Genomic DNA, 25969 nt, shown 5'->3' on the forward strand with positions numbered 1-25969 from the left:
CATGCAAACAACAGGCGGGATTTTCCACAACTTGTGCAGCAAGAGAATTTTGTGGCTATTTTCAGAGGGAACAAAATTAACCAAATCTTCTACCCTTTTATTTAAAAGGGAAGCACAAAAAGTAGAAGCGCTGTGAAGTCTCGATTCACCCTTTTCAATCAGCCTAGACAAACTCTCTGAAGAATAAAAATGCAAGTGACTGTTGAAAGGCCAACAATATAGCTATTTCACCTTTATGAAAAGCAAGCCGTTTTACAGCAACATCACAACTGCCTACAGCAGTTCTATCATTAGTAAACGAAGGCTGACTTTATAAGATCTGAAAGAATCTTTCAGAAGAGTTTGAAAACCCCACCCTCCCCATAAATTCCATTTTATGTGAAGCTTGTTTTTGAACAATTATACTGGCATGATTGTGCCAGTATAGTTAAGCTGGAGACTGTTTTCAACATTCCACCACTATAGGCTCGGAACATTCTATTGCTGATAAAATCAAAACCATTTGTCCAATCTGCCTGGCCATCAGCACACATTCACTAGGTGACAAGATACACCTCCCCTGCAAATTTGGTGATGGTCTTAGATAGAGCAGTTTAAGGTTCTGCTCTTTGGAACAGGTGTTTAAAGGGCTGGCAACATTTTTTCAGACTGAGGAAGCGCTATTAAAATGATTTGGTCGTCTACTTGCATAGCTTCAGCCTTTATACTGCATGTCAAAGAAGTGCATTTTGTATATCCCCTGGGACCCAATTGATTACTATTTTACAATTGATCCTCAAAGTTGGGTTTTAAGAGACAGAAAAATGTATTTTTGGTGCAAACAGAGTCTGTGCAGTAGCAAGTTGGAGGTTATAGTGCCGGAATTGTTGCGCACAATAAACATGGTGGCTGACTCACCACTTTACTCCTCCACCTGCCCCAACCCTGCTGCTGCAGCTCCTGCCTGCCACTCCATTCTGGTGTGTGCCCCTTACCCATTCCTGTGTGCACCTTGCCCCAGTCCCCAACCCTGGCAAATCAGCATTCCCTGCCAGCTGCCCTGGCCCCCAGGGCTCAGATGACCTCTGCACATGCACGGAGGCCACTTCAACTCTGGGGGTGGGAGAGCTGGCAGGGAATGCTCCCACCCGCTGCTCTGTTCCAACACGCACCCCTCACCCATTTGGGCGTGCGCCTTGCCCTGGCAAGCCGGTGTTCCCAGGCGAGTGCCACGGCCTCTGTCCCAAGGGCTCAGATGGCTACCACGCATATGTGGAGTCTGCACATGCGTGGAGGCCATCTGAGTCCTGGGGGCAGGGCAGACAGGGAGGAGCACGCTGGAATGGGTGAAGTGTGTATGCATGTGTGTGTGTGTGTGTGTGTGTGTGTGTGTATGTACCAGTGTATGTGTGCCCCTGTGTGGGTGTCTGTGCATGTGCCTGCGTCTGTGTGAATGGCTATGTCACTTGTGTACAGCTTTTACACTATTTTGCTGATACCACCATCCTGAAGGAAATTAAATCAAGGAGGAGAACTGTGAAGTTTATAGGAATTTTTCTGGGAAGAAAATCTGTAGTCTCAGACATGGTTGTTAAACAATTTGTTGTTTTTAATTGTAATTGTTGTTTGTGTGTGGTTTTGCTTTTTTTTTTTTTTTAAGGAAAACATGAAGTGCAGATTTACAGAAAACACAAATTACCTGCTTCTTGTTGTGTCCTTATCCACTTCTGAATAGTCATGAGGTGGGATCACACTATTACTGAATCCACTAATTTCATTTTTTCAAGTGAGGGGGAAGTGTGACTTTATCTTAGTTGAAGGTTTTACAAAGTTTTTGGTGTTCAACATCAGGATGTTTTACCTTGTGGTTTGGGTAAGGTCTTCCCCATGGCTTCTAATCTGATTTTCCTTTTTTAAACACCTGGAAATTCAGTAATCCAAAAACCTTCAGTTTAAAATGAGAGTTAAGCTGCTTTAGATTTTCACACATGCACTAAACTAAAAAGGAAATTGGACGCTAAGGTTCCCAACTTAACTTCTGCTCCATGCAAGATGTGAAGACTTTGTACAGTTTGGTATATGATGGCTTTAGAAATGAGGCTCCATGCACCCACACTTTACCTTGATCAGAGAAGCATCAGGCAGAAATTCATCAGGGGCATCTGTTAAATGTCTGCCTGGATGCATCCACTGTATATCCATTGAATTCCATTGTATGTGAAGCTTGTTTTTGAACAAAACAGATGTATTGCAGGGTGTCATGTGAGCAGAATGTTGAGGGGTGCGGGGTGTCATAAAGCAAAATGTGTAAAGCCTTATTTCTGGCCAGAAGTCATAAACTTTGCATCAAGAATCTGCCTTCCCTTTTGAATGTGACTTTATCTAACATATGATAGAACATGAACACCACCTGGAAAATGACTGCACCCTGGGGGACTCAGAGAAGGAACAATGTGTTCACATATCTCCTGTCTCTCCTTCCTGTTTGTGGCCATAAAGACATCCAACAGTGACACTATTTATATTCTGCAGTCCTGATTCTCCACTGCCCTGCACTATCTACAGTCATTTATGCCAAGGCAAAGTGGCCAGGTTGTCAATCCTTAAAACATGGCTGTAACTGAGAAACAGTCTTGCTAGGTGATCTCATTCCTTCTTTCAAAGCCTAAACAGGAACGGAGCTGCCTTAATATTTTTTCTGTGTGGTTTTTGATGGTATCAAATGCCACCAAGGGTTCCAAAAGAACCAACGGAGTCACACTCCCTCTAAGGAAGAGCAGGATATAAATGGAAAAAGTAAACTAATTTAAAAGTGGTTACTTGACTGAAAACACTAAGCAACTTAACTGCATCTGCTTTACGGACACAGGAAGCTGTTGGTTTCCACCTCCATGCTGGTTTAGAATAAACTCAGTATGCCATTACTAAGTACAGATGAATAGAAAAAAGAAATAGGAAAGATGAGAAAAGTACAGACAAGCCAGGAATCCTGTCCACAGCAAACAGCAAAGGAACATGTCATGTAGAACAGTGATAGACACTCCTCTGTGTCCAGACAGAAGGCCAAGAGCCAAGTGCTGGAAGCACCTGGAGCAGGCAGCCTAGAGACAGATAGCTTGGTGGCCTCCCTCAATGACAAGTTGAGCAGGCTGATGTTTACAACAGGCAGGGAAGAAGAGTGGCTTGCTAGGATCACCTGTTTCTCAAAAGCAAGAGGATTCTGGGCTGTATTGTTAGTATCCCAGCTCAAACTCAAAAGATGATAAGGAAAGCCTGGCTGGATCAGATTCAGGCCCAAGGCCTATCTAGCCCAGCACCCTGTTCCCCACAGTGACGCACCAGATGCCTTAGAACGCCACGTATTTATTTGTTTGTTTGTTTGTTTCATTTATATCTCACTCTTCCTCTGAGGAGCTCAGAGTGGTATACATGCTTGTTTTTATCCTCACAACAACCCTGTGAGGTAGATTAGACTGAGAGATACATGACTGACCCAGAGTCACCCAGGGAGTTTCATGGTTGAATGGGGATTTGAACTTGGGTCATCCTGGTCCTAGTCCAACACTCTTAACCACTACACTATCCTATGCTATAGTCAGGAGATAAATGCATGCCCCTTCTCCTGCCATTGCTCCCATACAACAGTATCCTGAGGGATCCTGCCCTTGAACATGCAGGTAGCCTCTAACCAGCATGACTAGCAGATATTATAACTCCTTGCAGTGCCCTCCTCCGAATAGTGGTCCCTGAGGCACTGGGAATGAGTGCCTGACCAATTATATGCTGATATGCATTTCCTTATTCAGAAGAATGCTGGGCATTGCAATAGAATTTTCTTCCCCTCGAAAACATTCTACAGCAAAGACCCTAGACAGGTTCCACTGCCCTCAGAGGCCTCCATCCAACATCAAGTTAGCTATGTTTAAGACTTGATTTCAGTGGACTTATGGGAGCCTACCTCTAAGTTGGACTGAGGCCAGAGTCTTCAGCATCCTCAATGGAACAAAAGAGCATATCGTGTTAAACAAGCTGCCTGCCTGCAAAACCTACTTACAAAAATGTGAATTCGTTTAGTCTGGCTTTAAATAGGCACCTCCGGCCCAGGCAACACCAAGCTATCACTTTTCATCTTGACACAGTACCAAAATCAACGTTCAGCACTAGAGCAGGACATTTATGACTCCTGCTTGTGTATCAAAGTTGGTAAAAATAGATTTTCCACCGAGCAATTCTTTAAGGATTAAATCAACGTGAAATTCCTCTCTTTAAAAAACCACTTTCATTCGGAGGCATTCAGATTCCCTATTAAAGCTTTGTTGTTTTCCAGTTTCTTTTCCCACCCTTACGGAAGGAGACGAGGGCACAAAAGTTTATTTCATAACTTTCCTCTGCCAACAGCTGTTGCTGCTGTCACTGCCGGGCAAGCTGTGCTTCAGGCAGAGTTACTGACTTTACTGAAATGTTTCCGTCCTTTGAGGAGGGGGGGGGGAAAGGAATTTCCTGCATGCAATCTGAAAACACCTCAATGTGTTTAAAGTTCTCCCCTGAGTTCTGTTAAAGCATTGATTTTTGCAGATTAACCGTGGTCTCTAAAATGATAGGTAACATCTTTTAACCACAGAAAACCCCAAGATCTTTGATGTGATTATTAAGGTTGACTTTAAAAAAAACCACAGGAAGAGAAATGGTAAAAAGGGGCGGGAAAGGATGTTCTGGGCCTAATTCTGCTTGAAGATAGTCACTTTTGCTGCCATGTGCAGAAACTCATTTCTATTAATTCAAATGGGATCCTCCTCCATTCAAGATTCAGCATTTAAGAAGCTGAGAAAAGATCACTGAATTCATGTCCCTGTCTGCCAGAACTCTTTTGCAAGATCTTGAACAATTATTTATTTAGATTTACATCTACCATGAAGCCTCAAGCTGGGTTATTGGAGTAACAAAGCACTGAATATCCAATCTAAAGACGCCATAGAAAAAGGAAGAATACTCAACACCCACAAGATTAACAAATCTCAGAGCACCCTTCAATGTCAACAGCTCACTTATGCAAGTATACATTTATTTATTTTATTTTTACTTTTTTAAATTTATACATATCACTAGGATATACTTCTTTAATTCACAGAGATGTCTACTGTCAGTGAAGACATTTCAAACTCTGTCCCCACGATGAGCCTTCCCTAGGATATAGCCACCCATTTCTGGTGGCAGCATCTGCGCCCTTGTGGTAGCACACCTTCATCTGCCATTATGGGAATTACTTCCAAGAAGCTACAGCTGCAACTCTGGACAGCGTAGATTAGAGGTTAGGTTCTCCATGAGAATGCAACCCAGGGGACAATCAGAGTGCATGGCATGGAGAAAACTTTTGAATAACTTAACTAGCCCTATGTAGTGATGAGACACTATGAGAACAGAGAGGATTGAAGATCCTTATGCAGAGTGCAATTCTATCTGCATTGGATGGATGTGACCTTTACAAAACAGACCTTGGTGAGAAGAGGGGGGCACTTAACCATTGCATTCAAACACTTTTCAGATTAACTTCAGGTGAAAAACATAGCTGAAGCTGGGGATCATTATCCTTAATCCACCTCTGCACAATAAAGCCTGCAACCTGTAAGCATCATATAGTAGGCTTTTACCTAACTACCGGCTACCTACTAGATGCCTGACTCAATGAAGATTATATGGAATAAAGGGTGAGCCTGTGTTCCTCACACACAGGATACATTCTCAGGGGCACATGACATCCTCGAGTTATATCGCCAAATACCATTTAACCATCATGTTATACCTGCAATCACATCTTTGTTTCAGCCATAATAAGAGCAGGAACTGGTCACATCCTAACAGCAGCACAGACAGGATAACAGCTGGTTCCACCTTCCAGATCAGAGTCCAAGGCAGCTGAAGCGACAGTTAGACTGAACTCCTCATAGCCCTTAACCAGAAGCTTTGAGGGGAAAGAAATCAGATCTCCCTAGAGACAGCCAACAGAGGCTCAGCCTTCTAAATTGACACTTACTGGTCTCCAAAAAGAAAAAGTTTTTCCCATCACAGTATCCTTTACAAATGGGATTAATGCTTTTTAAACATCATGGCCCTGCTTTCAAACCAAATTCTAACCAAGTTCCAGTTTGCAAGGTATTGCACCTTACATTATGGTACAGACCATTTCTTTTTTTAAAAAATGACTTTGGAAGTTCCGCAACAAAACACAGAGGTACAACAATGGCACTGAACTACAGGTGTCAGGCCTGAGAGGGGAAAAAACAATGGATGCATTTCACTACATGTGCGGATAAACCATTTTTTAAAAAGTACCACCACCAGCATCAGGCTTACTTACCTAACCACTGGTTCAGGAATTGTTTCTGTATTTGCTGGCACCTGTACACCTTTCTCCCACTCTTGCCTCCAGGGATCCGCAAGGATATAATACTCATCTGGGCTCAGCTGGTAAGAATCTGGGATCTTCATGGCTGTTATCAGATCAGTACGAAAAACCTGGACGAAAAAAGACAGTGGGCCCATGAGAGGGGACACAAATGAATGGAACACTAGGCCTTTGGAAGCTGATGCTTAGGGTTCTACTAACCTCAGCAACTTATCTAGGGAAAGCCTTAGTCTAAATGATTGAAGAAAAGTGTTCAGCAAGAGTTGGTTAACACCTATATATTTACTTATTTTTATTTTATTTACTTGTTCGATTTATATACCGCCCTTCCAAAATGGCTCAGGATGGTTTACAACAGAATAAAAACAATTAAAACCAGTTAACTATTAAAATCAAAACTGTAAAAATTGAATAAAACCAGTTAAACATTCGATCAGCTAAAAAAACCCTGGAAAACCAGGGCAACCATTTAAAACAGCTTACAGCAGTTTAAAAACCCTGGAAGGCCAGGCCAAACAGATAGGTTTTAAGGGATCTATACATGATAGGTTTTAAGGGCATATACATGACATGCCAAGTTATTACATCAGTCTTGAATGTTGCCAGAGAGAGCCTCAATCACGGGAACTTGAGCCAGTTAAGCACAACTGACAGTGAAGGAAGAATTAGGATGAAAAGAGAAAGATACTTGGTACTGCATGAAAGAGAGCTTTCAGGGGAATATCTTCATCCCAGAAGGTCTCAGAAGTTCTTGGAGAACATCGATCAGCACAGTTTTCTTGATCATGGAGAAGTACTGGCATGACTACAGGGAGTCTTCACTGAACCCTAGTTAGAGTTTCTGTTTGTTTTCCGTTTCATTGTTTTCTTGAGATTTCTAGCTATTCACACCAACCCACAAAGACCTGACTAACTGCAACTGTTTTCTCTGATAAGTCATCCTCTTAGGCTTATAGATAATGTAATAAAACTGTTCCAGAGAACTCTTTTTTTAATGCCAAAGAATAGTTGGGTTGCTCCTTAGAGGATACTCACAGCTCCACTATACTGTACAGATGATTCTGGTTTGTTATTTATTAAATGTGGTAGCAGTGATATGACATTTACGTTGTTTATGCTGTTTGCTACATGTGCTATTGTGATGTATTACACAGGGCCATCAATATAGATGGTACTTACAACATAAGCAAAAAGACAGCCCTCTGCCTTGAGGAGTTTGCTAAAGTCCAGAGACGAGAAGACCACAAAGGGTGAGACAAAGGAAACAAGGAACGTTTTCCATCCTCAGAAGGATAGTTCAGAGAGCTATTTTAGCATTGTACTGACCCCATGAAGTAAACCAAGCTGAGGGATAGTGACTTGCTCAAGGCAATCAATGGGAATTGGCATATACATTGGTAATTCAAGAATGATGTGTCTGTTTACTCCTGCTCCACATCACTAATAATTGCCCATGTATTTATGCAATTGCTTCCAATGGAGTGCCTGCAAACCACTGTACACGCAAGGCTATAAAATCCCCAAGGACGGCACTCCACAGGCACAGCGCCACCACCAAGAAAGCCCTGCCTCTGGTCACTGCAATACGGGTTTGAGAGAACAGCAGGCCAAAGAGCATGTGTGAAGACTATTTTCAAGCCTGGGCAGGTTCAGATGAGCACAGAGAGTACTCCAGGCTCAAGCCAAGTTGGACTTCAAAGGTTAACACCAGCACTTTGAACATGGCTCAGAAGCAAACCAGAATTCAGTGAAGCTGCTGCAGAATAGGTGTTTCACTCACATATCATCACACTCCCATAAACCTTCTTCTGGCAGCATTCTGGACTAGCTAAGCACTATTGTTTGTTGCGCAGCCTGTGGACCACTGGTAGCCCACCCAGACCCCAATGGTGGCCCTTGGCTTGCCTCTCTCTCTTGCTCCCCTCCTCCTGCCACTTCATGCTCTCTTTCACTCTTCCTCCCCACCACCACACTCGTGCACGCTCTCTCTTGCTGCCCTCCTCCTTCTCCTGCCCCTGTGTGCACTCTCTTGCTTGCCCCTTCCTCTTCTCACCATGCACACTGTCCATCTCCTGCCCCTGCTGCTTCCATGTCTACCACACTTGCAAGTGCACTCTCTCTCTCTCTCGCTCTCCTCCTCCTGTCCCCAGATGAGCTCTCTCTCTCTCTCTCTCTCTCTCTCTCCCTCCCCTTCCCCACACTGCCACTGCAGTCAGGGCCATTGCCCTTGCTCTCCACCCACCCCCTCCATGGAACAAGCCCTCTCAATGGCTGCAGCCCCCACTCTAAAAGTAGTGAAGATCACTGGGCTAAAGTACTGAACATATTTACATAACCAGTGCATGGGTGATTGATCCAAGATCCAGCTTCTAACATCAATACATCCTAATATATTAAACATATATGCTTTCTAACAGTGTGGTTTACATAGCAAAGAAACAAAAAGACTGTACCATGCCCCTAAATGGCTCACAATCTAAATGAGACACCAAGGGCACACCAGCAACAGACACTGGGAGGAACATTATTCTAGGCTGACTAGAGATAGAAACGTTGGTCTTACCATGAAGGGTTCTTTTTCATCGTTGAGGAGGCCATCCTTAACACTGAGTTGTGTACTGAACATGTTCCAACAGACAGGATCTGATCTTTTGAACTGTAGGTGTGGCTAGCTTCCTGCCTGGAAGGTGGCAAATCCCCAGTTCTGGGACTGTTGCACCAAACAAGTACATGAAAAAACCAACAGCAAATGTTACATATATACTGAACAGAAAACCTGAAATGAAACAGGCAATGGTAGAAACAAAGAGGCAGAAGAAAACAGCTGGGGATAAGATATTACAAAGCTGAAAAACCCCTGGAAGTCACCAGCTCCCAAAAATGAGCACTCCCCACCCAGACAGTACGAGAACATACCAGCAAATTTGTAGGGTGGGTTGGATGACCTTCTCATCTACGAAAAATAACCCTTCACAGTAAGACCAACATTTCTTTTTCCATAGTTGAGGAGGCCATCCTTAACAATGGGACATGCCCAAGATGGAAAATAATACAGGAGAAAGACTAGGAAGACACATCATACCACTTGCTGCAGGACCGTGCGACCTAATGCCACCTGAGCAGAGTGGAAAGAGGAGATTTTGTAATGTTTAATGAAAGGGTTAATGGAAGACCATGCAGCTGCCCTGCATATTTCCAATAGCGGGGCTTTGGCTGAAAATGCCACAGAAGTAGCTGCACTGTGGGTAGAATGGGTGGTGATTCCCTTATGAACAGAAAGATTAGAGGCCTCGTAAGCAATCGTGATGCAGGTTTTTATCCATCTTTATTCCCTCAGAGATGACTGGCGAAAGGAAACAAACAGAGAGTCAGTGTCTGATGGCCTTAGTTCATTGGATGTAAACACAGAGAGCATGGCGTACATCCAAAGCATGCCAGATTTTTTTCCTTATGATGGGTCAGAGATGGACAAAAGGAAGCGAGGACTATATCCTGAGAACGGTGGAAGTCGGCGTTGATTTTTGGCAGGAAGGTAGGATCTGTCTTCAGGACCACGGCATCTGGCTGGAAGATGCATGGCTCTTTCTGGACTGAGAGAGCCCCCAGCTCAGAGACTCTACACGCAGCTGTGTTTAATGTGAGAAAGAGGACTTTATAAGAGAGGAGCTTCAAGGAGCTGTCTGCCAGGGGCTCAAAGGGAGGCTGAGTGAGTGTGTTAAGCACCTCGTTCAAGCTCCATGATGGGAATCTATGGACTGGAGAAGGAGCCAAATTGAAGGCACCCTTGAGGGAGGTACAAATGGGAGGAAGCCGAAAGTCTGAGAATGGAAGAAAGGGCAGATGTCTAGCATTTAAGTATGTTGAGACGTAAAACCACATCTAACCCTGACTATAAGAAGGCTAGAACCTCAGAAATGCCTACAGATAGTGGATGAACTTCATTCCTGTGCGTCCAGAGAGAAAGGGCCACCTAGGTTGCCTGGTAAATACAGTTAGTTGAAGGTTGCCTGGATGCAAGAATAGTATTCTGTACAGCCTTTGAGTACCCCTTCTTGGCTAAGATGGAGCATTCAATTTCCAAGCACAGAGTCTAACCCTTGGTGATAATCACAGTCAGAGGAAAAGCATACAGAAGGTCCAGGGGCCACCAGGACATCTGTCGCCTCTGGCTGGGGTGGGGTAGGGGGGTGACCTGGTGAAGAATCTGGAAAGAAGGTGATTCTGGGGAGATGCAAAAAGATCCACGTCAGCAGGTGCGGGGAGCAGAGCGCCTCGCAATATGTTGAAACACCAACGGGTGTAGTGACTGAGCCAGTCAGCTTGCGAATTGGCCATGCCCTGCAGACATTCCACAGTGATGGACACAAGGTGAAATTCCACCCAATGAAAGAGCTTGCCCAACTCCATCAGAGGATGTGATCTGGTGCCGCCCTGCCGACTGATGTGTAATTTGACTGTCATGTTGTCGGTTCGCACCAGAACGTGAGTCTTCCAAACTAGAGGGAGGAATTGAATTAGGGCCAGTCGAACAACAGGAAGCTTGAGCCAATTTATGGTGTGTGTCACCTCCCAGGTTGCCCTAGGCATATTAGCCCAGGCAGTGTGCTCCACAACCCAACAGGCTTGCGTCAGTAGCGATGACTAACCATTCCAGAAGATTCAGAGGGAGTCCTAGATCTAGGGCTGGTGATAGCCACCAATGGAAGGACAGTCACACAGTTGGGGTGAGAGGGATCTTCTTGTGCGCACAAGCCATGATGTTCTCTTGGAGGGGAAGCAGGAGCCATTTAAAGGGGGAGAGAGTGCCAGCGAAACAAATGGTGTGCACTCCAGACAGGTAATCATGGAGCCTAGTAGTTGAGCCAACAGCATCAGGTCTGCAGACTTGCTCTGGATGAGCAGGCAAATTAACAGTGAGATCTTCTCCTTCCAATCTTGTGGTAGGGAAACCAGCCTGTACATCGTATTGAAGCATGCCCCGAGATGTTGTAACTGTTGAAAAGGCAAGAAATTACTTTTCCAATAGTTTATCAGGAACTCGTCATCCCTCAGAGTCTTCAGAGTAAGCTGAAAGGCTCATTGGGCCTGCTGGAAGGAAGAAGCTCAAACGAGAAGATCATCTAAAAACGGGTGTATCTGGACTCCCAGTGTTCTAAAGTGTGCTATTGGTGCGATCATGATTTTTGTGAACACTCTCGGAGAGCCATAACTCCGTTGATGGTATGTGTTTGATTGCTCTGATCAGAAGAAGGTGAAGAATGGCCTCTTCCATCCAAAGATGTTTGGTCAGATTCCTGTGTAAGGAAGTCAGGATAACATGATCATGAGGGGGAGAAAGAAAGTCGAGAGAATAAATGTTGGCTATGGTAGCAAGAACCCAATGGTCTTGTGTAGTGGCTTCCCAATGAGGGTAGAAGTGGAGAAGCTTGCTCCCTACTGGTGGGTAGGCATTGCTTACACTGGGGATGGGAGGTCAACGAGTAGAACTGGCTGTTCCCGTGCCTTCTGGAAGTTCCACCTCCCCATTTTTGCTTTTGATTATGCCAGGTGGGTCTAGAGGTGGTATGGTGAGCACCCTGGAATTGGGACCAGGGTTGCTGGCTCAAAAAGCCAAACTCAGGCCTGCAGTTATCTCTGCGCTGATGGAAGGAGGATCTGGGAAGCTTCCAAAAGGAGCAAAAAGGTTGGTGGGTAGGGCGGAAAGGCCTAAGTAAATCTCCCCGAGGCATAGGTAAGGCCTTTTTCTTATCTTTAGTTTCCACTAAGATAGGATTAAGGGCTTCTCCAAAAAGCTGGGAAATGGAAAGGGGGGAAGCAGCTAGGTTGATTCTAGATTTAGAATCCACATTCCAAAGTTTCAATCACAGAGATGTGTACTGAATACAATCCAGGCTAGAATCAGCCATAAGGGCTGCTGCCTTAGCCAACTTGTTGAGGCCTTGGCAGAGTTTAGTATTTTCAGGAGGAACATACTGAGCTAACTCTTTGGTCCAAAGAACCAAGGCCCGGGCAAAAATAGAATCTGTGATGGCCACTTTGATGACAGTGGCTGCCACTGTGTGACTCTTACAAAGTAACAAATCAGATATACCTTCTTCTGGTGTTCTCAGCTGTTCCTCCCACTCCTTAACCACCACCGCCCCAGACACCAGTTGGGCTACTGGAGGGTTAACATAAGACATAAGAACAGCCCTGCTGGATGAGGCCCAAGACCTATCTAGTCCAGCATCCTGCTTCACACAGTGGCCTACCAGATGCTTCTGGGGAATCCACAGGCAAGAGGTATGTGAATGCCCTTTCCGCTTTCTCTTCCTGTTGCCTTTTACTCCCCAGTGCTTGCTGTTTCAGAGTGAGCAGGGGTGGAGGTGGGTGGGATGCCATGCATCCCTCCTGGAGCAATGAGTGAGGGCATGGGAAGCATCATGCATTCTCTCTCGCTAGTGCAGCAAACAGACTCTTAAGGGGTGTGCATGCACACCTGAGGATGCATGGAAGCCCCCCCCCCCCACCCGCCCTGAAACAGTGAGCACCAGGGAATAAAGTGTGCCAGGAAGAGGAGGTGGCGAGGCGGGGTATAGTGTGGAGAGCAGCTACGTGCAGGATTTCTAATTCATTTTTAACAAGCACCGCTCAAAACTGTGGACTCTAAGCAGGTGCTGGCACTTGCCGTGGGCATGTTCTTGGTGCTAAAATATGGACCACGTTTTAACAAAGGTTTTCAGAGCAAATTATGACTTATAAATAAATAAGATGTCATCCCAGCAGAATACAAGATGCACGAACTAATGTAGGGTCTACTGAAGGGACTGCTATAAGAGAAGAAACATCCTGAGGCAGTATTTATAGCTTCCTAGCAGAACTGTTTAAAGGTTTGGTGGACACAGGAGTGGATCACTCAGCCAACATAGCTTCCTTAAACAATCTGGGAAAAGGCACTACCGATGTTTGGCCTGAAGAGAAGGGTAAAACATTTTGGTCCAGGGAAGACAGTTCCAAAGGAGCATCCACAGGTGCCACATCATTAACTGTGTGTCTGGCTTTGGCCAGAAGGACCTCAAAATCTGAAGAAGAGAACAAGCGCATGGAGGCTGAAGGTGGAAGGAGAAGCCTCATCTGAAAGTTCGCCCTCCTCTTTATCAGAGGACACATTATAATCACTCAAAGTCGCCCCCTTGTTTGGTACAGGTATATCAGACAGAGTCCTCAGAATGAAGAATTGGCACAATATTAGCTGGGACTGCTGGAACCTGTTTGGCTGTAAAGGAACTGGCTGGAGCTGTAATAATCTGATCGGCATCAGGATGGACTGGAGTGGAGGCAGGGGGTCATAAAAGGTGGGAAAATAGCCCCGGGAGGATGCTTGGGCTCCCTGGGTGGAATGCACTCCGAGGAGGAGGGAGGAGGACTGTTGCGTTTTCTGCATCTTTGCCACCTCGTGACAAGAATAAATTGTAACTATAATAGGGCAAGGGGAGACAGTTGTCTTGGGGCCCACTGCCTTGGGGGGCCCCCAGAGGCAAGTCACAAGACTGACTCCCCCAGCCGCTCACCCTCCCGGGCTTCCTTCAGTTGTATTCATCCTCCGAAACTGATGTGAGTGTTAAGACCTGGAGCTACCAGAACAGCATGTCTTTCTCTAGTACCATTAAATGACTTGCATCATCCACAATTTACAAAACCTTTAAAAAAATAATTTAGGAAGATGTTCTATTGTGGCCCATAGGTATATAGACAGATAGATATAAATTTTGCTATGCTTTTTGTTACTACTATTCAGCCTCATTTAAGATTTCTTTACTTCATGAGCTGAGCTGGGGGGGGGGGGGGGCATTTTAAAATCTTGTCTCTGGGCCCACTCCAACCTTGCTACGCCCCTGCTGGAAACCAAGGGGGGGTTGGGGGAGGTGGATTTGCGGGAGCAGGAATCTCAGCAGTGGGGTTGGAGGGGGGTACCAGAGCGGGAGACATGGTTTTCATAATAGTGCAGCACCGCCTAGCAATAAAATCCAATCCTGCCTCGTGCGCCGCAGGAACAGACGCCATGATGGGGCCGCTAGAATGAGGCAGGAGCTCAATAACCTCCAATGTGGGTGGCAAACGGTGAGGAGAGCACTCCTCACAAACTGCCTGAATTAAGAGGCGTTCACTGAGCCAGGGAGCTGCCAAGGGCTTGTGGTGCCTGCGAGGCTCGGCACTGCCTTCCTTGGTCTCTTCTGCAGGGCGTGTCTTTTCAGCAGCTTTTTTGTGAGCCTTTTTGTCTTTCTCTGAGCACGGAGCAGAGACGGCCGGAGGGTTAAGAGTGGCACATTCCCGGTGCAGAGAGGGGGAGCGAGCTCACTGTAACCCCAGTTGTGTGTGCTAGGGAGAGCCTCCCCAAGTATCAGGGCACAAACCCTCAGCCCTCCAGTAAGACACCTGCATGCGAGTGGTTCATAGTGCCAAAAAGTGGCTATAAACTCTCCTTCGCAGAAAACAGAAAGCAAACACCAAACAAACCTTACAAAAGCCAATGAGCTAAACTGAGAAAGGAAAAAATGGTTTAGATTCAATTTTATAAAAAATAAAAATGCAAATAGTTGGCTTCCTTCCCCTTCTGGCACACTACTAAGGGTGTGGAGAAAAGGAAAGAAAGAAAAAGCTAGCCACGGGGGGTGGGAGCCAAGGAGCCAAGAGCTCTTCAGTAGCCCTGTGTTCTGGAGCAAGACAGGACTGGAACTGGGGATTTTCCATCTTCCAGGCAGGAAGCTCGCCATGTCTATAGTTCAGAAGGTCAGGATCTGTCTGTTGGAGCATGCTCAGTATACAGCCCAGTGTTAAGGATGACTTCCAAAACCATGAAAAGGGTTATCCCTCCCTACCACTTGAAAAGGTGCTTTTTACCCAGATTGCAAGGCCTGAAACTTACAACAGGACCACCATTGAAACTGACAAGATATATAAAGTACTTGCTTATTTCCTTACCTATTTTGCAGAATAGCCGTGTGGGATATTCTGTATATAACAGTTACCCTCATTCAGACTGCTTTGGGGAAGAAAAAAAGGCAATCGTGTGGTGCTGAGTGGTAGTCCCATCACAGGACGCACAAAGACTGGGAAGGCATGGTGACAACCATTGTCTCCTTCTCCTCCTCAGGGGTCAGTGCTAGAGGCCCAACCGGAGTGCTAGAGCCTCAGCAGATGCTTCACTATGCAGACCCCTGCGTTCAAATGTCATCCAATTTAACCACGAGTGTGTTTATATGTCTTCAATATTATATCTTCCTTTACTTTGGTGTAAATCAGGCACTGAGAATATTATCTGGGCTCTGCACTACATTCCATATTAATACAGAAGCCAGTGAATGTTAAAGCAAACGGCCACATGCAGCCCTTGCTTCAGACAATTGGTGGACTTAGGTTAGCACAGTCACAGAAACATTTCATTTAGACTAATTTAGCAGCCACTATGACTCAGGTTTTCCACTGCTCTCCAGCCTTTCCTAGGACATGCCAATGTTTTCTTGTACTCAAATGGGTGGGACAGATAATGCGGCAGTGCTTCTGCACCATCCTCGGCCTCTCATGTATGTTGCATTTTTACAGGCAAATCAGCCCCAACCCTTCAGCATTTGCTCTTTAAAAATGATTTCTTTCTGAGCACAAGACTATTCAGTATCAAATATACTAGACTGTTATGTGCAGCGATTTTTTTCTTAATAAACATAGTCCTGTTAAAGTAAAATAGAATCTTGTCAGGACAGAAAGGTCCTTTAAATGGTTCTTTGACAGTGACCTTGCCCTGGTTTCTAAACAGAACAAAACATCACTGGCACCAAGTTTTGCAAGTTGCCATTCAGGTTACTCTGAAAGTAAAATGGAAATTGACTCAACTGCATGTGATATTGTTAATTACAATGCCAATAATTAGTTAATGATGGCCAAAGAGCCCAATTAAATATTGATTATTAGTTAAATTTCTATCCCATCCTGCAGGAGCTCAGGGCGGCATACAAAGTTCTTTCTCTGTCTGTATCTTTCTCTCTCTCTCTCACTCTCTCCCTCTCTCTCTCTCTCACACACACACACACACACACTCCTCACAACTCACACACTCCTGTGAAATAAGTTAAGTAGTCACTGGCCCACAGTCTCCCAGTGATCTTCATGGCTGAGTGGGAATTTAAGTTTGGATTTCCCAGTTCTAGTCCAACAGTCAACACTTTGCCACACTGGTTCATAAACAAAAGATCAGAAACACAACAATTAGGAACATAGGAAACTGCCATATACTGAGTCAGACCATTGGTCTATCTAGCTCAGTATTGTCTTCACAGACTGGCAGCGGCTTCTCCAAGGTTGCAGGCAGGAATCTCTCTCAGCCCTATCTTGGAGAAGCCAGGGAGGGAACTTGAAACCTTCTGCTCCTCCCAGAGCGGCTCCATCCCCTAACGGGAATATCTTACAGTGCTCACACTTCTAGTCTCCCATTCATATGCAACCAGGGTGGACCCTGCTTAGCTAAGGGGACAAGTCATGCTTGCTTAATTTGGTGAGGAAACACAGGTTCACAGTGAAGCTCTGGGTTTCAAAGGTCTATTCCATTGGTAGCGTTACAAGTCATCTCAGCAAAGAGAGTCAGAGTGAGCAGTCAGAGGCAGTAAAAAAAGGGGGGGCACCATACCATTTTGGGTGCTGCTGCTCTCTGAATTCATCTATACAGCACAAATTAGGGATGTGCACGAATGTTATTCGGTGCAGGTGGGGGTGGTACTTTAAGGGTGGAGGAGGGTGTATTCACCCCTTCTGCCGCATTTCCCCCGCCGGTGCTCCATTATTTTTAAGCCCCTTGGGGCGGCAGTGTTCCTCCCTGCCACTGCGTTCCCCTCATCGGCCGGAAGTAGCGACTGCGTGTGCACGCCTGACTGGCATGCACACATGGGCGTTACTTCCAGCCGATGAGAGAAATGGGGCGGCAGGGAGGAACGCTGCTTAAAAATAACGGAGCACCAGCAGGGGAAATGCGGTGGGAGGGGTGAGTACACCCTCTCCCGCCCGTAAAGTACCACCCCCACCGGCGCCAAAACGCCGAACTCCCCCCCCCGAGCTGAAACATTTCGGAGGCCTTTATAATGGCCCCCAAAACGTTTCAGGCTCAAGCCTAGCACAAATATTCTTATCTCCATTGCCTAGAAGCTAGAAATGGTTAGAACTGCCTTCATGCTTATTTTGGTGTAGCAACCTGGTGTGCATTCTCTGGGCTGAAGTATGTTTGACTACTGTCCTCAATGGTGTGTTAATTCCAGTTGTTTAAAAGCTGAGAAAGGTCACAGCTGAAGCTGTAAACAATTCTTTCACTTTTGTTCTGGAGGCTACCTGAACAAAATCATGATGGCAGGAATGGTGTCTGCTCTATGGTGGGCTGGAGACAAGTTGTCCTAGTCCTCTCTGATCTTTTGCAAAATGATTTTTTAACCAAAATGCTTACCATCACCCACCTGTGAATGAAGTGTGGCATTTTGAATGTTGGCAGAGAGCCAGGTGAGTCTCCCTTGCCTGAGCAACTGGGATCTCTCACCTCTTGCCTCCTAAGACCCAGCTCTGAAGAGATTCAAAGACCCAGATACTTCTCATAATGAACAGGAAGTTTGGTAAGGAGCCAACTTGTAACTATTATCAGATATACAAATTCAAATACCAAATACTACAAATTAGAATAGCCCCAGGCTGTTACTAGGAAATTCAGAGTTAATCCTTTGAAGAGAATGATTTGTCCCAGACACACATAAATACTCCGTTCTCAAAGAAGGAGGCTAGCCTCACTGAGGTAGTGCAGTTGGTTGCTAAGGGGAAGTAGAAACTCTCTTTGACCTCTTCCATCATAGTTTTTGTGCTTGACTCAATTGGGACATGATATGGAATTGTCAAAACCCCAGCCCTGAGTAGTGACTTTTAGTCTGACCATGAGGAGACAGGATCAGCACCGGACCCAGTCCTGGGCCCTGACACCAAACCAGAGCCTTAAAGAACCCCAAAATTGGAGCGACACAAAATAATACCCTCAGTGCCTGAGCTTCTTGAAATGGTATACTCACAACTTGAGCCCCCTGAAGAGCCAGCATCTCCCATACCATTTTACTCCCCAATATCTGTGTGCCAATGCCAACAACAGGCAAGGCAGGATCAGTTTGAGAAGAAGAAAAATGCCAGACTCTAGGCCAAAAAGCTGTCCCTCTGCTTCTGTTCTCCCAGCAGAAAAGTGGAACCCAGGAAGAAGAGTCTGAGTTCAGGAGTATTTAGGAGCTCAATCTACCTCTGATTGCTGCTAGAGCAACTTCTCCAACAGAGCTGTCCATGGTATCTCACCACCTTCTGAGACCTCATGGACTCTTGCCCTCAGGACTAGGGTGCCTTCATGCTCCCTCCCACCCCAATCAAAGACCAGGGAACCCACAGAAGATGTCAGATCTCACAACTTAGTGTGGGGATTAGAACTCCGGTCTCCCCGGTCCTAGTCCAGCACTCTAGCCACTACCTCACGCTGGCTCTATCCAGAAGCTGAAACTTGGTTTTTTCTTTGCACAGACAGACTTATTTTGGCAAAGGACCACTTTACAAACCATATTTTAAAAGGTACACCTAAAAATTTAGAAGTGTGGATACAGTAGACACATGTATCATAGAAGCCTAATTGTTTGGACCTGTGATTGGCTACAGCTCCCTGTTGAGTATATATTCAAGGAAAACCCTGGGCTTGCCTCTGAGCAATGTGTGCAATAGGCAAAAGGCTGATAGGACTCCTGGTTCTCCTGAAAACGTACCAGCCTGAAATCAAAGCACTGGCCTGATTAGTGGCTAAGGGATAGATTCTGTTTTGAAAAGCATGTAACTTGCCTTATTTGCCTTATTCCCAGTACAGTGCATCATTCATTCATTCAATTTTTATACCGCCCTTCCAAAATTGGCTCAGGGTGGTTTTGAGAGTGCAAAGGACCTGAGGCAGTGAAGAAGTTTTTTAATTGATTCATTTTCTTTCTCATTTGTAAGAACTGGATATTTTCAATCATCCTGGGAAAAGCAGACAAAGAAAAACTTGTAATTTAGACAGAAAGGGGAAATAAGTTAGCAAGCACAATGGTGTTCTACAACTTTGCTTACATGTACAGAGCCTGCAGCCAAACACAAAGGGATTCTCAGTGACCCATGAAACTGTTATACCAACATCTCTGCTGAATTTCACCATGATGAGGATATAGCAAGCCTATGGATATGGATGGACCTCATCTTCTTCCCATTTTCCTTTTGAACGTTCCCTAATGCACACTGTGAGGCTAAAAGAAATAACTTCCAAACCACAACAAGAAATCTATCACAGTAAATAAGGCTTTTCTACCAGGAAATAGCCTGAAAGAACTATCATTTGACTAGAGCAATCTTGCCTCTCAGGGAATAAAGGGTCATTTGTAAATGAAAACAGATGATTTCTCCTTCCTCCTACCATCTGTTATTATCTGAAATAATAACCTAAAAATGCAGCAATACTACTCAAGACACCACCTCACTCTAATCAGGCTATCTCTGGCAACTTCTCTGTTAGCTTATGCAAGGACAGAAATGGATCAGGTGTTCCCTTCAGATGCCATTTAATTTGCTTTCAGTGCTTATTCTCAAACACCTAACCACTGCTCAATGTGAATGGTAATAAATGACTCAAAAGCAGTTTTAGACTCCCAATGCAAAGATACAATGTTCCAGCAAGTATTTTAGCAGTCAAACCTTTATTGGAAGGGGGTATTTAAGCCCAACAGAGGCCTAATATTTAGGTCAATTCATTTAATCCTTGAAGCTTCAGCTGATAACCCAATTAAAGCTGAAGTACAACAACATAAGCAACCTTTCCTATAATGTCAAGGCCCCTCTTTGTACACCACAATTCTGTCCACCACATTTGTTTGGAGAATGTTTTCAACCACATCTAAACAGAGCAGAGCTGAACTGCCCGAACACAGTCGGGATGCATCTTCCAATAAAAACATAATTAACAGCCTACTCTTTATAAGTCTGGGCTTGAGAAAGGTCAGCTTGCTTGAAGTCTCTATCTGCCAATATAATGTAATTGTTAAGAATGCTGCAGTAGCATTTGATTATGCTGCTGGTGTGAAAAAATTAAAATGAGATTAAGATAAATGCTAATTAAACATGAGAAGGGATCTGCAAAAGATGCCAGAATCCTTGCAGTTTTGCATATCTGGATATCAAGCAATGACAGATAATTAAAAAAAAGCCCATGCTAATCTAGGACCTTTTCTAAAACATAATGAACACTGTTGCCCTTTTAGAAATGCATTCCATGTGTTTGCTGTTCCCTGCCACTATATCAGGCTAGAGGCTGTTTCAAGTTACTCAGTTATTGCCAAGTGACTATCTCCTAAAGAGACAGAGCAAACAAGATAAAGCGAAGCCTTTTACCTTGACTACGTAGCTTCCACCAGCTGCCTAATCTGCCAAGTACAGTGCATCAATCAGCATTTGGTGACCATGACAATCTGCCCACTATATACTGGATGTGGTTTAATTGCAGTATTTAATGTACATTTTAAGACTCACTCTTTCTCTTTCTCTGGCAATCCTGAGATTGCAAGCCAGGATTTTAAAGGGCTAAAAGAAAACCAAGCAAGTGCATGCATATGGGAGCAGAAGGAAGATGAATAGAAGATGGCACCAAAATTTCTTAAGAAGGTAGACAAAATTAAGTACATAGTAACACAAAACTAGCAGGGGAAAACAAATTTGGTGAAAAGAACAGGAATGTTGTCTTTGCTGTGTTCAGATGTCAGCAAGACATACAGGAGCTGATAGAATAGTTAGTAGAGTAGTTACCAGTGACTGTTGCTGCTGTCTAACATGTTTCTTTTTAGATTGTGAGCCTTTTGAGGACAGGGATCCATCTTATTTATGTATTTATTTATTATTTCTCTATGTAAACCACTTTGGAACCTTTTGTTGAAAGGCAGTGTATAAATATTTGTTGTTATTGTTGTTGTTAGAGAGAAACACATATACAGAACAAATGAAAGGACAGCTAGAGAAGATGTATACAGAACTACATTTGCCATTAAAGCTTTGCTTGCTGTTTTTGCACGAGATAAGCCTATATTCAATTTTAAGTGTAGTTTAGCTTTTCAGCAGTGGAAACTGCTAGGGATGTGCACAAAACCGGCTTGGCCTGTCTGGTTCGAATTCGAACCAGCTTTGAACCAGGATGGGTAGGTTTGGTTTTGCTCGAACCCGCCCCTCTCCCAGTTCAGTTCGAATTTGAACCCAATTTGAACCGGTTCTAAAAGGTTCTACATAGGGTATAATGGGAACTCAAACTGGCCCATTATTCTCTATGTGAAGCACCTAGGGGCACAAAACGGGGTGAGTGGCAGGCACCCAGGGTTGCCTGCCACCCACCAAACCCCAAAGTAATCGGACACTCCTGTGATTATTAATGAATTTAAGATATTTTCAGGTTTTGCCTTTCTCCCATAGGGAATAATGGGGATTTAAGGCAGCCTCATTCCCCCCTTTGGGATGTGTCTGGGTACCCCAAATTGGATCTGGGGGCATGACAGGTTGTGCCAGAACTCCCTCCAGGCAGCCCCAAGTCAGTAGGATTTACAGGAGTTTGTTTTTTCAGAATTTTTTTAGTTCTGGCCTCTCTTAACAGTCTATCTCAGGGTGGATTCTCTGGTTTGTATATAATATTATGAAAAGCTCTTCAGAAGGACTGCCTTAGGGGAGTTCTGGCACAACCTGCTGTGCCACCAGACCCACTTTGAGGTGCCTAGGCACCCCCTAAAATGAGGAAAAGGGTCAGATGGGCCCCTTCAAACCCCCATTGTTCCCTATGGGAGAAATGGGGAAAAAATTTTAATCACATAAAATCCCCATTGCTTGGGGGTTCGGTGGATGGTGGGCACCCATGGGTGCCTACCACTCACCACAGGTTTCTGCCCTAGCAGACCACACTACCAACACAACTAAAAAGACACCCAGCTAAGAACCAAAAAACCACCCAAGTAACTGACCTGCTGCTGCTGTGCCCACACAACTGCAAAGCCAAGGGAACCAAACCAAACAGCACAGATTACACAACAGCCAGACAAACCAACAAGAGACCTATCAAGATGGCGGTGCAAGGCAGTAAAACCAACCTAGCATCACACAAACAGCAAAGAAAAGGGGGTAAGGGAAAAACACACCACGGTGAAGGAGGAGAACTTAAAGTAACACACACAAACCTTTTTTTCTGCTCTTCTCTTTGGACATGAGTTTTGCAAAAATACAGCCAGGTCTGCCAAGCAGATGCTCACCACCACCACCAGCAGGCCAGAGGAAACCAAAGAAGATTGCAACCACAATGGTTTTGCTAGGCCAGAGGCTTGGCTTTAAAGAGGATTTAAAACTCCCTCCTTTGGGAACCCCCACCTTTGCCCTCCCCCTTGGCCAATAGGGTGCCAGTTCTCAAGGACTGGCACCACTCCAGAGCCTTCCAGAGAGCCAAACTCATCTGGCCAATCAGGAAAGCATTAGCTTAGTAAAGGAAAATCAAGCAAAACAAGTGCCACAAAATGGAGAATAGGACTTTAATGGCCTCTAGAACCTTCAAACTGGCTCAAACAGGTTCAAATTCAAACTAAAAGGTTCTAAAATAAACTAAAATAAAAGGTTCTAAAATAAACTAAAAGGTTCTAAATAGGGTATAATGTGGATTCGAACCAGCCCATTATTCCCTATGTGGAGTATCTAGGGGCACAAAACTGGGGTGGGTGGTACCGAATGCCACCGAACCCCACCAAATACCAAAGCAATTGGACACTACTGTGATTATTAATGATTTTCTGAAGATGTTTTCAATTTTTGCATTTCTCCCATAGGGAATAATGGGGATTTGAGGATGCCCCATAACCACCTTTGGGGGTGCCAGGGCACCCCAAAGTGGGTTTGGGGGTATGGGAGATCTGACCTCAACTCCCCTCAGGAAGTCCCAAGTTTGTAGGATTTGTTTTTTTATTTTTTTTTAATTTAAAGAATTTTTTCCTTTCATTGCAATGCATAGGAGTATCTCCCCATTTATAAGTAGAACTGTGTGTGACCTTAACTGCTGTGAACTCTGAGTTGCTTTGGGGTTTGGGTGGTAGTTGGCACCCCTGAGTGCCCTATCACCCAACCCAGTTTTGGAGGCTCGAACGAGTTCAAACTGGTTCGAATAGAAACAGGCTCTGTTTGGTTCTAACTCAGACTAGCATTGTCAATTCAATGCCGTTTGATTCGAGTTCAAACCTTCGAACTAAACCGGTTCAAATTCAAGCCTTTTTGCACATCCCTAGAAACTGCACAACAAGCATGCAACTTTGGGCAGTGTTTTCATTTCTTCTCACACACACGTGTCTTTTCTTTGGATTCCAGCCATAGATTTAGACAGTTAAGTGAATGAGAATTGAAAAAGAGATTTGGACTTCATCAGCATAAAGGTGGAAGCAGAAGACATGGGAATAGAGAAAAAATATGTACAGCAAAAAAAGCAGAGGATAAAAAGATCATGTTCTGTGATCAAACGATCAAATTCCTCTCAGGACTGAGATGAGCAAAGAAATGTAACCAGCACAGACAGAGAAAGGGCAGCTAGAGACATAAGAAGATCTAGAAGAGAGTGGTGTCTTGGATCCTGAGGAAGAGAAGGGTGACTGACAGTACGAGACATGGCAGACATGCCAAGGAGAATGAAGAAGCTCTTTGATTTGTCCAGAAATAGGTCTCTGGAAACCCTGGGGAGAGCAACATCAGTAAGGTGGTACGGGCAACAGTAGCATAGGTTAGAAATTACGGGACAGCCTGTTTAGAGATAAGTCACAAATGTGGTGACTTGGGTTCTTCAGTGCAGAATCACAGCAAGCAATGCTTCCAAGTGCATCCAAGCACTTTGGAGCATGTGTTGCAAGCTGCAGCAGCCTAAATAAAATAATTGACATGCCAACTAGTCAGACATTCTGGCCGCATTTACACACAACGTGAAACCACAGGTTTCTGAGCCCACGGTTAATTTTTCAAGCCATAAATCACACCATAGACTTTTGTCCAACTGCAGCCCAACAACCTCTTTTTTCAGGGCAGAAGAGCCCCTCCCTCTTCCTAGTCTGCCAAGGCCATATCCCAGCAAGCTCGTCGTGCTCACATCGCCAGACTATGGGCAGGGCGTCAGCATTTCTGCAGGGTGGCAACCATTGGCCACAATCTTCAAGGGGGCGGGCAGAGTGTGATCATGCTTTTTCAGAATAGGCTGCCCGCCCTCAGCAGGGAAAGGGCATCTAAATCCCTTTACATGACATGACATGCAGGCCATTCATTGCACCGCCACTCTAGTTAGGGCCCTGAAACGAAACTGTCTTGCAGAAGCACAATTTCTGGTGAGTGAGTGGGGAATCTTTAGGTGCACCATTTGTCTGTTACTCAAGAAATGGAAGGAAACATGATGACTTCCTAGGAGGGGATATGTATATGAGGAAGGGCAAAGGATCCAAGGTGCTGGCCCACTGTGACCAAGGATGCTCTTGAGATGGCTCACCCTAGCAAAACAGTCTATGGAGACCAAACCACATTCCTGCCCCCATGGCACCTTGCCTCCAGGGGATCAGCACTCTCATGAGGGAGCCAGTACTGGGGGAGGACCTTGAAATCGACAACTTTCAGTCTTCTGTTGGACTGCACGTTCATGAGTTAGCTAGCCCAAAAAAAGGGACCCCCACTTGTGTGGGGCTCCCATTCTCTCTGGTTAATGAAAGAACTTTTGCACAGTGGACTCCCCCACCACCTGGAAGCATTTCACACGCCCAAAGGCTTGCTAGTGGCATCCTCCATTTGGCCCCCATGCGTGTCTCCATGGCTTGACACTCTCATGAGAGAGAACAGTCTGTGGGAGAAGGGAATGTCATTGCACATTATTAGTGATTCGGCTCAACACCCCTGTCCCCACAGATGGTTTTTCTCCTAAGTTGTGAAGGGGTATCCCCACGGCCTTCCACTCTCCTGCAGGAGTGGTCCACTCAGGAGCACCATCCATCATCATTACAGAGGAGGAATCTCCCCTGTCACTTGAGGCAATGCTTATCCTGCTGCTTGTCCTTTCTCATGAGTAAGCCTAGGGACCGCACACATTCCCCCAAGGGGAAGGGGCTGGGGCCCCCTTCCCCAACATCATTAATTGTACAAAAAATAGACCTGAGCCATTCAAGAATTCCTGGGTGTGTCTGCCTTATCAACACAACCCTGGCTATCACCGCCCTACAATATGTTGCTGTCCCAGTGCTCTAATGGAGTTACCTGCTTATGCTGCCACATCGAGTGCATGTGCTTGTGTACATACATCTTTGCCAATTCATTTTCAGAGAGCAAAGCATGTCGTGCCTGTCTTGTCATCCCATCCCATTTCAATCCTGATTGCCGGGGGGGGGGGGCAAGGAACAGGGTGGGGAGAGGGAATGCCCCTGTATGACTTTGCAGTTTGGCAAGCTGACAAGCTTGGGATGGGACGTGGTGGTGTCCCAGTTGCCGGGCAACTGCTTCTTT

The 25969-nt window shown here is 45.1% G+C and overlaps 1 protein-coding gene across 4 annotated transcripts in view; it reads right to left on the reverse strand.

Annotated features, from left to right (window-relative positions):
* JADE2 (jade family PHD finger 2) overlaps nucleotides 1-25969 on the reverse strand; it is a 246434-nt gene that overhangs the window by 168866 nt on the left and 51599 nt on the right. For all 4 annotated transcript variants that reach the window (XM_053296802.1, XM_053296799.1, XM_053296800.1 and 1 more), the window contains exon 4: nucleotides 6335-6492. In XM_053296802.1, coding sequence (XP_053152777.1) covers nucleotides 6335-6492 — 158 coding nt within the window. The remainder of the gene's footprint in view (nucleotides 1-6334; nucleotides 6493-25969) is intronic.

This window comes from Hemicordylus capensis, chromosome 2 (assembly GCF_027244095.1).
Source record: "Hemicordylus capensis ecotype Gifberg chromosome 2, rHemCap1.1.pri, whole genome shotgun sequence".
NCBI lineage: Eukaryota > Metazoa > Chordata > Lepidosauria > Squamata > Cordylidae > Hemicordylus > Hemicordylus capensis.